The sequence below is a fragment of the Aethalodelphis obliquidens genome, unplaced genomic scaffold (genome assembly GCF_003676395.1).
Source record: "Aethalodelphis obliquidens isolate GAN/ISIS:26980383/991018 unplaced genomic scaffold, ASM367639v1 scaffold116, whole genome shotgun sequence".
NCBI classification, from domain to species: Eukaryota; Metazoa; Chordata; class Mammalia; order Artiodactyla; family Delphinidae; genus Aethalodelphis; species Aethalodelphis obliquidens.
The window spans coordinates 214,681-228,035 of record NW_020838060.1 but is presented as its reverse complement, the minus strand read 5'-3'; the positions used below and the strand labels follow the sequence as shown (position 1 = coordinate 228,035).

At 50.4% G+C, this 13,355-nt stretch overlaps 1 protein-coding gene across 3 annotated transcripts in view; it reads left to right on the top strand.

The window, feature by feature from the left end:
- Positions 1-12,137, top strand: part of SV2A (synaptic vesicle glycoprotein 2A) — a 15,446-nt gene extending 3,309 nt beyond the window's left edge. Inside the window, exons 2-14 of one of the 3 annotated variants that reach the window (XM_027097834.1) lie at positions 513-648; positions 1,797-2,766; positions 4,072-4,252; positions 5,075-5,226; positions 5,339-5,472; positions 6,138-6,227; positions 6,467-6,577; positions 6,766-6,854; positions 7,534-7,698; positions 7,909-8,042; positions 8,905-9,111; positions 9,704-9,863; positions 10,283-12,136. In XM_027097834.1, coding sequence (XP_026953635.1) covers positions 2,145-2,766; positions 4,072-4,252; positions 5,075-5,226; positions 5,339-5,472; positions 6,138-6,227; positions 6,467-6,577; positions 6,766-6,854; positions 7,534-7,698; positions 7,909-8,042; positions 8,905-9,111; positions 9,704-9,863; positions 10,283-10,466 — 2,229 coding nt within the window. In that variant the 5' untranslated portion in view covers positions 513-648; positions 1,797-2,144 and the 3' untranslated portion in view covers positions 10,467-12,136. Of the gene's footprint in view, positions 649-1,796; positions 2,767-4,071; positions 4,253-5,074; positions 5,227-5,338; positions 5,473-6,137; positions 6,228-6,466; positions 6,578-6,765; positions 6,855-7,533; positions 7,699-7,908; positions 8,043-8,904; positions 9,112-9,703; positions 9,864-10,282 lie in introns of all 3 variants that reach the window. The other 2 variants (XM_027097833.1, XM_027097832.1) reach the window with 2 other exon arrangements.
- The last annotated feature ends 1,218 nt before the right edge of the window (positions 12,138-13,355 follow it).

The following is a 13,355-nucleotide window of genomic DNA, read 5'->3' as shown; positions in this document are numbered from 1 at the left end:
GTGTGTGTGTGTGTGTGTGTGTGTGTGTGTGTGTGTGTGTGTGTGTGATATTTAATGAGGGCCCTGGGTGGGAGCAGAAGGAGGCAGGATGTTTTTAGGGGAATGATCTCTGATCAGAATCTAGTCCTGCTTCCTCTGCTTCTATGAAGGAAGAGGGGGTTCTCCTATGCCTGCCTCTGGAGGGTGACTTTTATGGTGGGGAGGTCCAAGGCCCCCTTCCTTCTACATCAGCCTCCTACGCAATGCGGTATTTATGGACTCCCTTTTCCTTGACTCCTGGAGGAGGAGCAGAAAGGATTAAGGGGGATTAGGAAGGGAGGCCATGGGGGAATGAGGTGCAACTATAGACCTTAGACCCCCATGTTGGAAATGTATGTGTTTGATCAGTCATTTCCACTCCCACCCCCACTAGTGAAATGGGGGCCTATTTATGACATCCTGAAGGAAGGTGGCAATAGCCAGTCATCACCTCTTTCTTAGATTTTGATCTGCCTTTTTTTCCATGACCTTAGGTTCCGGATCTCCCTTTTTGTGAGTCTTCCATTGTTTGTCTGGAGGGAGACAGTGTGGGTCCAGCTGCTGGAATTCGTTTGCACACAGACAGAGGGGTCTTGGGACTCTGTTTTGGGAGGATACAGTAGCATCCAAGTATGACTCCCCTGCTTTGCCCTTGCTGCTTGCTGCTTCTTTCACATTTTTCAATCTAATAGGAAGGAAGGAAACTAATAGAATGTCTGTTGTGAGATTAAATTCTCACATCAACTTGGAGAAATAGAGATTGTTATCCCCAATTTAAATATAAGGACTCTGAGGCTTAGAGATGTTAAGTGACCTTCTCAAGATCAGTTAGTAAATGGCAGAGCTGGGATTTCAGCTTACGTCGTGTAACTGTCATGTGCTTTGCACTGAACCAGCTTTCTCCTTGCCAGTATCCCTTTCTGTTGCTCACCCTTAGGAGCACCCACAGGGCTTTTGTTCTGGCATCTTATGAAGGAGTAGAGGGCATCTCCGTACATTATTATCACTGTGAAGCGTAATAACTAATATTTATTCATCAATTTTTACGTGCCAGGTATTATGGTAAAGAGCTTACACACATTATGTCATTTAATCCTTACTTTTCCCTGCTTAAATAAGAGGTAACTAAGGTTTGGAGGTTCAGAGACATGCCCATGGTCACTTAGCTAGTAAGTGCTGAAGCAGGAAGTCAAACCCAAGTGTGTCTGACTCTGGAAGCTGAGCTTTCACCCACTGAGCTATGTTGGGAGAAGACCCCTCCCTGTGAGGCCTGTAAACATGAAACCCGAGGGAAGGACTGTGGAAGCCCCACCTTCAGATGCCATCCGTGGGCTGAAGGCAACAGGTTGGAGGACTCAGTGCTCCTTCTCTACCTTCTCCCCAAGCTCCACCCCCAGTAAGAAACCCAGACCAGACTGGAGTAGGGAGTTCTGGTTTCTCTATTTCCTCTGGTGTTCTTGGCAGGTTGGTGGTAAAACAAAAGGTCTGATCTTGATGGGGGGCAGGGGGTCGTGAGAAGGGCTCTGGGTCGATGACTGTAACTTTGGAGCAAATCCCGTGGGTCTAGTCTCCAAGGTCAAAGTAAGGGGGTTTATACTGACTGGCCTGTAGTAGGCCCAGGTAGTCATCCCTTTTTACCGAGTGGGACTTGAGGCAAGGAGGCCATCTCTGTAACACATGGCCCAGGTGGGGCTCTGTGTCAGCAGGAGCTCTTTGTTGGCCTTCTTCAGTGTCTTACGCCTCACAACCTCCTTTTTCTCCCTCTTATTTTTTTCTAGATCTCCAGAAGCTCCTGGAAGAGAAGTAGCAGCCTTTTCTGAGTTATCCTGGCTCCCCAGCTTAGCCTCCGCAACCTGGCTCCCCCTCCCCTTCCTGTTCCCCCTCTCCCCTTCTCCCTTCCCAATGCACCCAACTGAAGTGGGTGTGGGCCAAAGCTCCTCTCCCTCCTTTCCCCTCCTAAACACACACTGGCCAAGCCCTATATTCTCCTATTCTGTGCCCAGAGATACTCGAACACACTTCATCTAAGTAACAGGGGGACGGGATCTTTCTGACTCCACAAGTCCTTGAGCAAAATCTGAATAAGGAGTGTAGGAAATCTGGTGAAGTATTCCCAAAGCCCCATCATGGAAGAGGGTTTCAGAGACCGGGCAGCTTTCATCCGTGGGGCCAAAGACATTGCCAAGGAAGTCAAGAAGCACGCAGCCAAGAAGGTGGTGAAGGGCTTGGACAGAGTCCAGGATGAATATTCCCGGAGATCCTACTCCCGCTTTGAGGAGGAGGACGATGATGATGACTTCCCTGCCACTGCTGACGGCTATTACCGCGGGGAAGGGGCCCAGGATGAGGAGGAAGGTGGCGCATCTAGTGATGCCACTGAGGGCCATGACGAGGATGATGAGATCTATGAGGGGGAATATCAGGGCATCCCCCATGCAGAGTCTGGGGGCAAAGGCGAGCGGATGGCAGATGGGGCACCCCTGGCTGGAGTGAGGGGGGGCTTGGGTGATGGGGAGGGCCCCCCTGGGGGCCGCGGAGAGGCACAGCGGCGGAAAGAACGGGAAGAACTGGCCCAGCAGTATGAAGCCATCCTACGGGAGTGTGGCCATGGCCGCTTCCAGTGGACACTGTATTTCGTGCTTGGTCTGGCGCTGATGGCTGATGGTGTCGAGGTCTTTGTGGTGGGCTTCGTGCTGCCCAGTGCTGAGAAAGACATGTGCCTGTCTGACTCCAACAAAGGCATGCTGGGTAAGATTCTCAACCAGCACTCTAGCCCCGTCCTGCCCCAAACTCTGGAAACACTCCTGTTCCTGAGAACTGCTCCTGTCCTCACCACTGGGCTCCCAAGGACCCTGCTCCCAAGATGTCCCCAGAGGGTTCAGGGTTCCTCTGCAAACTCTCCACCCCCACCCCCTCCTCTGGGGGTTGGGTCATGGTGAGGTTGCTTATGCAAGAGAGGCCTGAGGGAGGGCAGCTGGGCTGGGGCTTGGGCCAGTGGTTGGGTGGTGGTCTGCTTAGTTCTGCAGGAGGTGGCCATGGTGGGATGGGCCCCCATTTAATGTTTCTTCAGAGCCTTCCCTCTTGTTATCCTGATCCATTCCCCTTTGGGGGGGAACAAGAAGTCAGTATCCAAATTCCTTGGTTTACATGAGGAGAGTCAGTTTGGGGTGGTCGGGGGAGGGGAAGAATCCTCGGCCTTCAGCCAGAGAAGCTGGTCACACTTGCTCTTGGTTAGCCTTGGGAGTGTTCAGGGGCCAGCGATTGGTCTTTAATGGCCCTTCCTGATGGGGACCCAGAGGGAGGAAGTCCCCTAGATTCACTCAGAAGGGATCAGGTCTTGCTCTGTCGCCAAGTTGCCGTGAGATCTTGGGCAGTTCCCTTCTCCCTGGGGCTTGGCTTGGGCCTGGGTAAAATGTAGAGTTTGGAGTAGATGACTTTTAAGATCAATTCCAACTCTGATTTTATGAAGGAAGTAAGAAACAGGAGAGTTTTAGGACCAGAAGTATTGGAGCTGGAAAGAGTAAAGGATGGATTCTGTGCATGGGATTTCCTGGGAAGATTGAAGCAATGGAGCTTCTTTCCCAGGAAACATAAGAGACACCTCTTGCTGCTTTGAGGGCATCACGGCAGAGAGAATAGAGGGGACCCTGGGAGGGTCTGAGAATCTAGGCAGATCCATTCCTCATTCCAGGCAAGCCAGAGATGGGGGTGTCATGTATGTGTGTGCGTGTACATGTGTGTGCGTGACAGCAAGAGAGTGAGAAGTAAGAGCGAGCAAGAAGGAATGAGGGAAAGAAAGAGGAGAATTCTAGGGATCTCCCATACCTGCATCCCTGCCTTTGAACCCCTGGCCTGCAGAGATGGCCTTCCATTTTTGCTCACATAATTCATCTTCTCTCACTTGCTCTCATCTCTGGGTAGACTTAGCTTCTAGAGGTCCTTCAGATCCTCCATCCATGCTCCTGCAGTTTCAGCTCATTTAAATATTTGGCAAGTGGAAGAATTGAAATGTGTCTGCTCATACCCCTTCTGCCCCTGTTTTCCTCCTTCCAGGCCTCATTGTCTACCTGGGCATGATGGTGGGAGCCTTCCTCTGGGGAGGGCTGGCTGATCGGCTGGGTCGAAGACAATGTCTGCTCATATCACTCTCAGTCAACAGCGTCTTCGCCTTTTTCTCATCTTTCGTCCAGGGTTATGGCACTTTCCTTTTCTGCCGCCTCCTTTCTGGCGTCGGGTGAGTGTCCACTTCCTAAGCCCCTGGAGAGCAGGGCTGGGTCTTGGTCACTGTTATATCTCTAGGGCCCAGCACAGTGCCAGGCACACCAGATGCACCTCAAATATGTGTGAGTTGAATGAATGAATTCCTTTCTCTTCCCACCATCTTCAGGCCAGCTTCTCCCTGTCCAGGACCTGTCTACTGCCTGTCCAGAATGCCATTCCATGTGTGGTTCACTCCTGAGTCTTCCACCCTATGCTTTAGTTCCATTCTGAGCCTGACTCCATGAAGAGGCCTAGTGGGTCTCAGCTTCACCCCTGGGTACCTGTGGACCCTTGAGTTATCCCCTTCCCAGAGTCTAAATGTTTCCTACATTCAGTAACAGACCTTGTCAATACCCCCACCTGCCAGAACTCTGAAGTCCTGACCCACCCAACTCCTACACTTCCTCAGCCACCTGCATGTACTCTCTGCATTGTCTCCAAGCTCTTTTCTGGCCTGCTCCCATATATGTGCCCTCAGTTGCCTCTTTGCTCTTTTTCCTTTGGGGATTTCCCCTCTTTTCTGTAATTATATTCCCTCCCTTCCAACTCTGTAGTCATCTTCAACATTCAATGTTTGTTCCTTCCCATTCCCCGAGACCTGCCTGCCTGTTTCCCAGATTCCCAAGGATGAGTGCTTGATGGCTGGTGGTGAGGGAGCTTATAGGGCACGTGTGAGAAAGAGTCTCTTTAAAAGGTCCGGAAGATGAAAGGGACTTGGGGATCCAGAGCAGTGGGGCAGGGAGGGGATCAAGAATATGGCCATTTTCCAATGCTGAATTCTTGCAATGCCCTCCAGGATTGGAGGGTCCATCCCCATCGTCTTCTCCTATTTTTCGGAGTTTCTGGCCCAGGAGAAACGTGGGGAGCATTTGAGCTGGCTCTGCATGTTTTGGATGATTGGTGGAGTGTACGCAGCTGCTATGGCTTGGGCCATCATCCCCCACTACGGTGAGCAGCCCCCAGAAGATGCACCGCAGACTCCCTCCTCTCCTGTGCTCCCTGTGGTAGGACCTTCCAGCCTCTGGCCTCTCTGCTGATGCTGTGACTCTGTCCCTGCCAGGGTGGAGCTTTCAGATGGGGTCCGCTTACCAGTTCCACAGCTGGAGGGTCTTTGTCCTCGTCTGCGCCTTTCCTTCTGTGTTTGCCATTGGGGCTCTGACCACACAGCCAGAGAGCCCCCGTTTCTTCCTGGAGGTGAATGCGGTGGGGGCTGGCCTGGGGGAAGGGCAGCAGGGGCTCCTGTATTCAAACACCCACTGTGGGTTTGGTTTGGTCCTATGTGACTGCTTTCCTTCCTCACAGAGTCCAAGGTCTGGGGGACTTTATCTTGCTTCCTTTGTCTTAGAATGTGTTTCCAGAGGAGTTTTGTGGGTGGAGAAACCATGGGACCTGCTCAACCATGGGTGGCTTAAGGTTTTGCAGGCAGAGGTCCTAGCCCTGGCCCTGACTTTACAGTTCAAAAGAGGATCTACTGCCTACTCCTTCCCCCTCCAACTTTATCTTGATCCAGCAGGGTTAGGATGCTGCCCCTTCTCTGACTACATGCTTGCCCACCATCATCATTTCCCTTGTTTTCAGTTTTCTCTTTCCATTGGACCAGGGGATTCCCTAAGACCTGGGTTAGGACCCTGGATTCCCCCACTCTTACCCAAGTCTGATGATATCTTGCAGTACTCCCGCTTGGGCTCTTTCAGAGTGGATGATGGATGTGCCCATAGGTCACATAGGGGCACATAGGGGTTGGGGGTAGGAGCCTTTTTGTGTCCTGTGATTCCATAAGCCAGGTTGAGGGAGGGGGTCTATAACCCTGGGTCAGGGAGGGGCTAACCTGGATGTGGGGATTGTGTCTGTGGCTCTAGAACGGGAAACATGATGAGGCCTGGATGGTACTGAAGCAGGTCCATGACACCAACATGCGAGCCAAGGGGCATCCTGAGCGAGTCTTCTCAGTAAGCCACACTCCTCCCCCTCAGTCCTCCAAGCCCCCACCTGGCCCCTCTTTGGATATCTCCCGCAGTCCCCACCCACCTTCCTAGGCAGCTCTGGCCACACTCTCCCTCAGCGAGATCCCTCAGGGTATCATGTCCACCTCCTGCCTCCCATTTTGCTACTGCGGGAGAAACTGAGGTACCTGGAAGGGGTGGAAAGTACAGACTGTGTGACTGCTCGCTCCTTCTCTTGACCCTAGGTAACCCACATTAAGACAATTCATCAGGAGGATGAGTTGATTGAGATTCAGTCAGACACAGGGACCTGGTACCAGCGCTGGGGGGTCCGGGCCTTGAGCCTGGGAGGGCAGGTAATGGGGTATGGGATGGTGGAGAGAAAGAAGGGAGTGGGAGAGATGGAGAGGAAGGCAGAGCTTGAGCCTGGGTGTGGGGGTGATGCGTGAACTGAAGGGAGGTGGTAGGGCAGAAGAATGGGGATCTTTCGGTGCTAAAACTACTGGCTGGCAGCCACTGTCTGGCTTTGTCCTGTTCCACCTAGGTTTGGGGGAATTTCCTCTCCTGTTTTGGTCCAGAATATCGCCGCATCACTCTGATGATGATGGGTGTGTGGTTCACCATGTCGTTCAGGTGAGGAGGTGGGTGGGACGGGTGGTATGTGGGGGATGTGATGGTTTGTGGGTTGGGAGGGAGGTGGAGAAAATGGAAGTGAAGGGGATGAATAATGAGGAAGGTGCTTTTCAGAGCCCCTCTTATCCTCCACCCTATACTTCACTCATTAATCCATCAAACTTATATTACAGGCTGAACAGTATTAATTTCTGTTCTGTGCCAGGTACTCTGATGCGATGGAATAGATGTGGTCCCAGTCCTCATGGAGTTTACATTTTGGTCCAGGAGCTAGAGAAAACTAGCTGTAAAGCAGTGTGATGGGTGCCACGGTGGGGGAAGTGCTTCTGGAACACATGAGCAGGCTTTCCAGCCCAGATCTGGGGTGGGCTGGGGAGGGGATCTAAGTCCTAAAGGATGAATAGGAGTTAGATAGGCTGAGGGTGGGATGGGGAGACTGTTTTAAACAGAAGGAAGAGCAAATGCCTGGGAGGTAAGATATAATATGGTGGGAGGGTTAGAAGAACCTGAAGTCCCCCAGAACCACAGCAATTGGTGAAAGATGAGATGAGGTAGGAGATGAGGCTGGGGAGGTGAGCAAGGTCCTAACATGAGCTGACTCCTCTATTTCGCCCTCCTGCTGGACTGCGTGGCCCTGATGCTGGAGCCCTGTCTGATTCCATTGCCCTTGACTCTTCAGCTACTATGGCCTGACTGTCTGGTTTCCCGACATGATCCGCCATCTCCAAGCAGTGGACTATGCAGCTCGCACCAAAGTGTTCCCTGGGGAACGTGTAGAGCATGTGACTTTTAACTTCACCCTGGAGAATCAGATCCACCGAGGGGGACAGTACTTCAATGACAAGTATGTGGGGACCTCTGCACTTCACTCCTTCCACCCCTTCTACCCTTTGCCTCCTTTGTGAGTCTGGGGATTTGGAGACAAGGTGTTTGGGGGCAAGGAGCCGTGGTTCTCCTCAGCGCTGCAGCTTCCTGTTACTTCACTAAGGAACTGAGTCTTGGAGGAGGGTTTAAGGATGAGGGGAAAGTGGCTCTCATCATCCTGGCCTTACAGGTTTATTGGGCTGCGTCTGAAGTCAGTGTCCTTTGAGGACTCCCTATTTGAGGAGTGTTATTTTGAGGATGTCACATCCAGCAACACTTTCTTCCGCAACTGCACGTTCATCAACACCGTGTTCTATAACACCGGTAAGGTGGGGTGGCTAGTGGCTGACAGACTAAAGGGTTGGGTGGATCTTGCGCCAGGGAAAAGGAGCCTTCTTCATTTCCTAACTCACTGTTCTCAAGCTGAGCTCTCTGGAGCCTTGGAGGTGGTATGGGGGCCTATTAGCTACTACCAATAATTACAAAAATCTAATGGAAATTGAACATTTTTCTGTGATAAATAGAACATCTGACAAAAACAGCAGGTTTCTTTGCCTTTGGCTAGAATTGAAACAGCTCAGTGTGGTGATATTAATGCATTTTTGAAGAGGGCAAAAATCATTCAAAACAGTGTCCTTGGGAAACAGAAAAACAATAAAAGGGATATTTGGTGGAGAAAAGGGAGTCAGTGCCTTAATCCATTTCTTTAATAGTGATTCTCAAACTGTATGCACATGAAAGGCTGGTTTTGTGAGCTAGACTGAGGTTTCCCACCTCAAAATGGAGTACTGGGTGAGTTTTTCCACCTTGCAGGAAAAAATAATAGATAGGATTTTTAATGATTTTTAATATTTTGCTCATCAATTTATCCTAAATTCATGGCACTGCTACTGCTTGTAGTCAGCTAGAGCAGACAAAAAGAATGAATGGGAAAGAAGCAGACACTGTTAATGAGAAAACTGGGAAACAGCCAGCCACACTGTTTCATTTGGTAGACTATGGTCATTTTGTGCTGTAAAGAGTTCTAGTTCATATGGTGATGTTATCTGATGCTTTGCCATGAGTGTCCTGAATGATTCTGAGAGCCATCCCAGCTAAACCCCTCAAAGGCAGAGCCCTGGGCATAAGCAGTAGCAGCCTCCCTCTCACATCTGCCCTGTCCGCCTGTCTTGGCCTTTGCCCCCAGACTTGTTTGAGTACAAGTTTGTGAACAGCCGTCTGGTGAACAGCACATTCCTGCACAACAAGGAGGGCTGCCCACTGGACGTGACAGGGACAGGTGAAGGCGCCTACATGGTGTATTTCGTCAGCTTCTTGGGGACGCTGGCTGTGCTTCCTGGGAACATTGTGTCTGCCCTGCTCATGGACAAGATTGGCAGGCTCCGGATGCTTGGTAAGGCGGGGAGGCTGGCTGGTGGTGTGTCGGAACTGTTTAGGGGGCTGGGGGAAGGGGAAGGCTGTCACTGGGCTTCTCAGCTTAGTCTGTGGAAAGCTTAGCCAGAAGCTAAGATAGAAGGTTCTGTCTCTCACGTCTTCTGCTTGGGGGTGGCTGCAGGACAGGGAGGGGTCTGGTGGGGAAGCTCTTCTGGGGGTAGGAGGTAGGCAGAATAGCAAGTTCAGGGCACAGGCTTTGAGGTCATCTGTTTTGAATCTCAGCTCCACCTTGGGCAAGTCACTTTACCTCTATGAGCCCAGCTGTCTCATCTGCAACATGGCGGTGATGATAGTACCTGTCTCATGAGGTTGCCTTATTAGCAATGCGTGTAAACCATCAAGTTGCTTGGCCCATAGCCTGCACTGAAGAAATGGTTGGTACTGAATTGTTAATAAGACAATTTTAAGGGAGGTTGGGGATGAGTGGAAAGCCTTTCTTTTGGGTACCTTGGCAAAAAGAGAGTCTCATCCTGGGCTGTGCTCAACGCTGGTCGACAGGACAGTGTGGGCTGTGGCCAGGCTCATGCTGCTTTCTCCTTCCCCGGCTCTAGCTGGCTCCAGCGTGATGTCCTGTGTCTCCTGCTTCTTCCTGTCTTTTGGGAACAGCGAGTCAGCCATGATTGCTCTGCTCTGCCTTTTTGGGGGGGTCAGCATTGCATCCTGGAACGCGCTGGACGTGTTGACTGTTGAACTCTACCCCTCGGACAAGAGGTAGTTGGAGTGTGGTAGGGGCAGGGCAGCAGGTTTAGTGCTCACAGGACAGGACAGAAAAGGGGTGAGGAAGGGGGCTGATTGGGAAAGGCATCTTTAGGGGTAAAAGGGTACATATTCCCCTTGAGTTTCTCCTCTACAAGTTGGTAGCTTTTATATTCACTCCTTGAAGTCTTAACTTAATTTTTTGGTGTCCTTTCCCCCTTGCCTCCCAATTTATCTGTATTCCCTGATGTGCATCCCTCACCTCTCTAATCTCTCCATCTTTCCTCTTCCTCTTGGACACTGCCTGCCGTCTCTCCTTCACTTTCCCACCTACCCACCCTTCCCCCACAAACCCTCCCATGCCTCTTCCCTTTGTCTCCCTCCTGGGCCGGGCCCCTGCATCCTGCGTGCTGCGCTGGGGGACTCCTGAGCAGGACCACAGCCTTCGGCTTCCTGAATGCTCTGTGTAAGCTGGCAGCTGTGCTGGGGATCAGCATCTTCACATCCTTTGTGGGAATCACCAAGGCCGCCCCCATCCTCTTTGCCTCAGCTGCTCTTGCCCTTGGTAGTTCTCTGGCCCTGAAGCTGCCCGAGACGCGGGGGCAGGTGCTGCAGTGAGAGTCTCTGGGGCTTCGGGGGTGGCAGGCACACTGTGAGACCAACAATTCCTTCTTCCCCTTCCCTGCCCTGCCATCCTGGCCACAAAGAGCCCTCATTCCCCGCTCCTGTTTGGTGTCTTAGCCGTGTATTCGTGTGTATGTGTGTGCACGTGCGTGACCCCATGGGCAGGGACTACAGGGAAGGCTCCTCCATCCCAGGTTTGGGGTGCAGCCCTGTCCCCCACCTCCTCCCACCCGTGACTTTGCCCAAGAGAAGGCTTGGCCCCACACTTCTCCCCAGTGTTGGAGAGAGGCCCTTGCTCTTCCTGGCGCCTGGGACTCTAGAACAGGCTTCCTGCCTTCCCCCTCATTCCCTCTGCCTGGGCCCTGGTGAAAGCACAGGCGTGTGGCTATGCCGGCGGCAGGGGCCTAGTGTAGACCACGGACCAAAAGAACTTAGAGTCGTAAGCGCGTAAAGTGCCCTCTCACGCCTCCTGTTGGATGCTGGGGGAGTAGCAATAAACCTCAGCCCCCTAGCCTCCATTTCCTTCTCAATTTGGGCTACAAGTAAGAAGCCTGAATTTTATGAAATTAGCTTTCTGATTCTTATTTATTTATATATTAAGTTCTGAGGCAGCTCAGCAGGACTGTGTGTGTGAGTGCTTGTGTACATTTATGTGTGTGTGTGTGCGTGCTGTGAGGTGGGGGTGTCGTTATGCTGTCCTCAGATACAAGCCAAGGGTAACTTCAGTGGACACACACACAACCCTGCCTCCCCCAGTACCTCCCCTAATCTTGTTTCTGTGCCGGGCCTGGGTGGGAGGAGCCCTAGGCCAGGCTGGGATAAGAATCCCACAGTCTAGGGAGAGCTGAGGGCACCTGACAAGGTCCATCTCCTCCCCTCCTCTCAAGAAGCACAGGCCTCCTCTGGAATGAGAGGCTCTACCCACTATAGCACAGACAGGCACAGCACAGAAGCCCTCCCACCTCCAACCTGTCCCCTCACAGGCAGGGGAGCAGTGGAGGGAAAGAAACCAGTCATATGGTCCAACCAGCAGATCAAAAGCACAAGGAGCTGGGGCGGGGCAGGAACTGGGGCCTTCCCAGCAACTCCTGTAAAGTGGGAAGAGGTTAGGCAGTAAGCCAGGGACTCCTAATGCAGGGACCAGAAGCCTCAGTCTCCTCATCTCACCCTTTCCACAGGACAGCCCCTGTAGGCTAAGCTGCCCCTGCCCCACCCTACTCTGTGTGGCTGCTTTCTTTGGTGCCCCCTTTCCCCCACCGTAGCTGTGATGTGTCGTAGTTTTTAGCTGTTTGTAAATGTTAAAAAAAAGTTAAAAGGAAAAAAGTGAAAACAACAATAAAAAAAGAAAATCCAAATTCACCCTCCTCATGCCGCGTCTGGTGCCCCCCACCCTATGGTCACTCCCATTTTGTAACAATGAACCAGGTGGTGACTGTTTAACTCTTTGATGTCTGTGCTCAAAGGACTGCCTTCTCCAGTGCCCAGTGTACGAGTGTGTGCCCTCTTCCCTCACCCTTCACTTGCTGGATGCAGCCCTCTCCCCTGCAACCCCCTGGAGGGACCCATCCATCTCCCTTACTTTCCTGGGGAACCCTAAACCCAACTCTGTTGATGTAAAAAATGAAAATATTGATGAAAAATAAAAAGGAAACAAATCCTTAAAATCTATGTCTGCTTCTTTGCCTCCACCTACGTCCAACTCTGAGACAGTCCTGGGAGGGGAAGACGTGAGATGGAAAAACAACTCCTCTGTCTCTAAACTGAAGGCCAGAGTAACATGATACATCACATTTATTTCCTGAGTTGGCCTCTCTATCCTGACCTTTCCACTTCTACAGATGGAGCACCCCCTCAGTCTCCTAGTTTTGAAAACTTGGGGTAATGTCCTACAACTCAATAGCAAAAAAACTAATAACCTAATTAAAAAATGGGCTAAGGACTCGAATAGCCATTTTCCCAAATAAGACATAAAATGACCAATAGGTATATATAAAAAAATGCTCAATGTCACTAATCATCAGGGAAGTGCAAATCAAAACCATAATGAGATACCACCTCATACCTCTCAGGATAGCTATTATATAAAGTGTTGGCAAAGATGTGGAGAAACTGGAACCCCTGTACATTGTTGGTGGGAATTCAAAATGATACAGCCACTCTGGAAAATACGGAAGTTCCTCAAAAAATTAAAAATAGAACTACCATATGATCCAGCGATCTCACTTCTGGGTATTTATCCAAAAGAACTGAAATCAGGATCTTGGAGAGGTATTAGCACTCTCATGTTCATTGCAGAATATCACAATGGCTAAGGTATGGAAACAACCTAAATGTCCATTGACAAATGAATGGATAAAGAAAATATAGTATGTACATAACAATGGAATACTTGCCAGCCTTAAAAAAGAAGGAAATTCTGCTATGATAAACCATGAGGACATTATGCTAAGTGAAATAAGCCAGTCACAGAAAGACAAATATGCATGATTCCACTTTATCTAAAATAGTCAAATAGAATCAGAGTGGTATGTTGGTTACTAGGGGCTGGGGGAGAAGGGAATGGGGAGTTGCCAATCAACAGGCATAAAACTTCAGTTAAGCAAGATGATTAAGCTCTAGAGATCTGCTGTATGACATTGTACCTATAGTCAGTGATAATGTATTGATTGTACACTTAAAAAAAATTGTTAAGAGGACAGATCTCAAGAGTTTTTGCCATAATAATATTTACAAAAACATTTAAAAAATCTAAGAACTCCAAAAATGAATACAAATAAACAAAAACTTGGAGTAATATTTCTTGAGAATAGAACCAACTTTCCTCCAAATCCTTGTGTGTTTTTTAAAAATGTAGATTCCAGATTCCATTCCTGACTTGTGGAA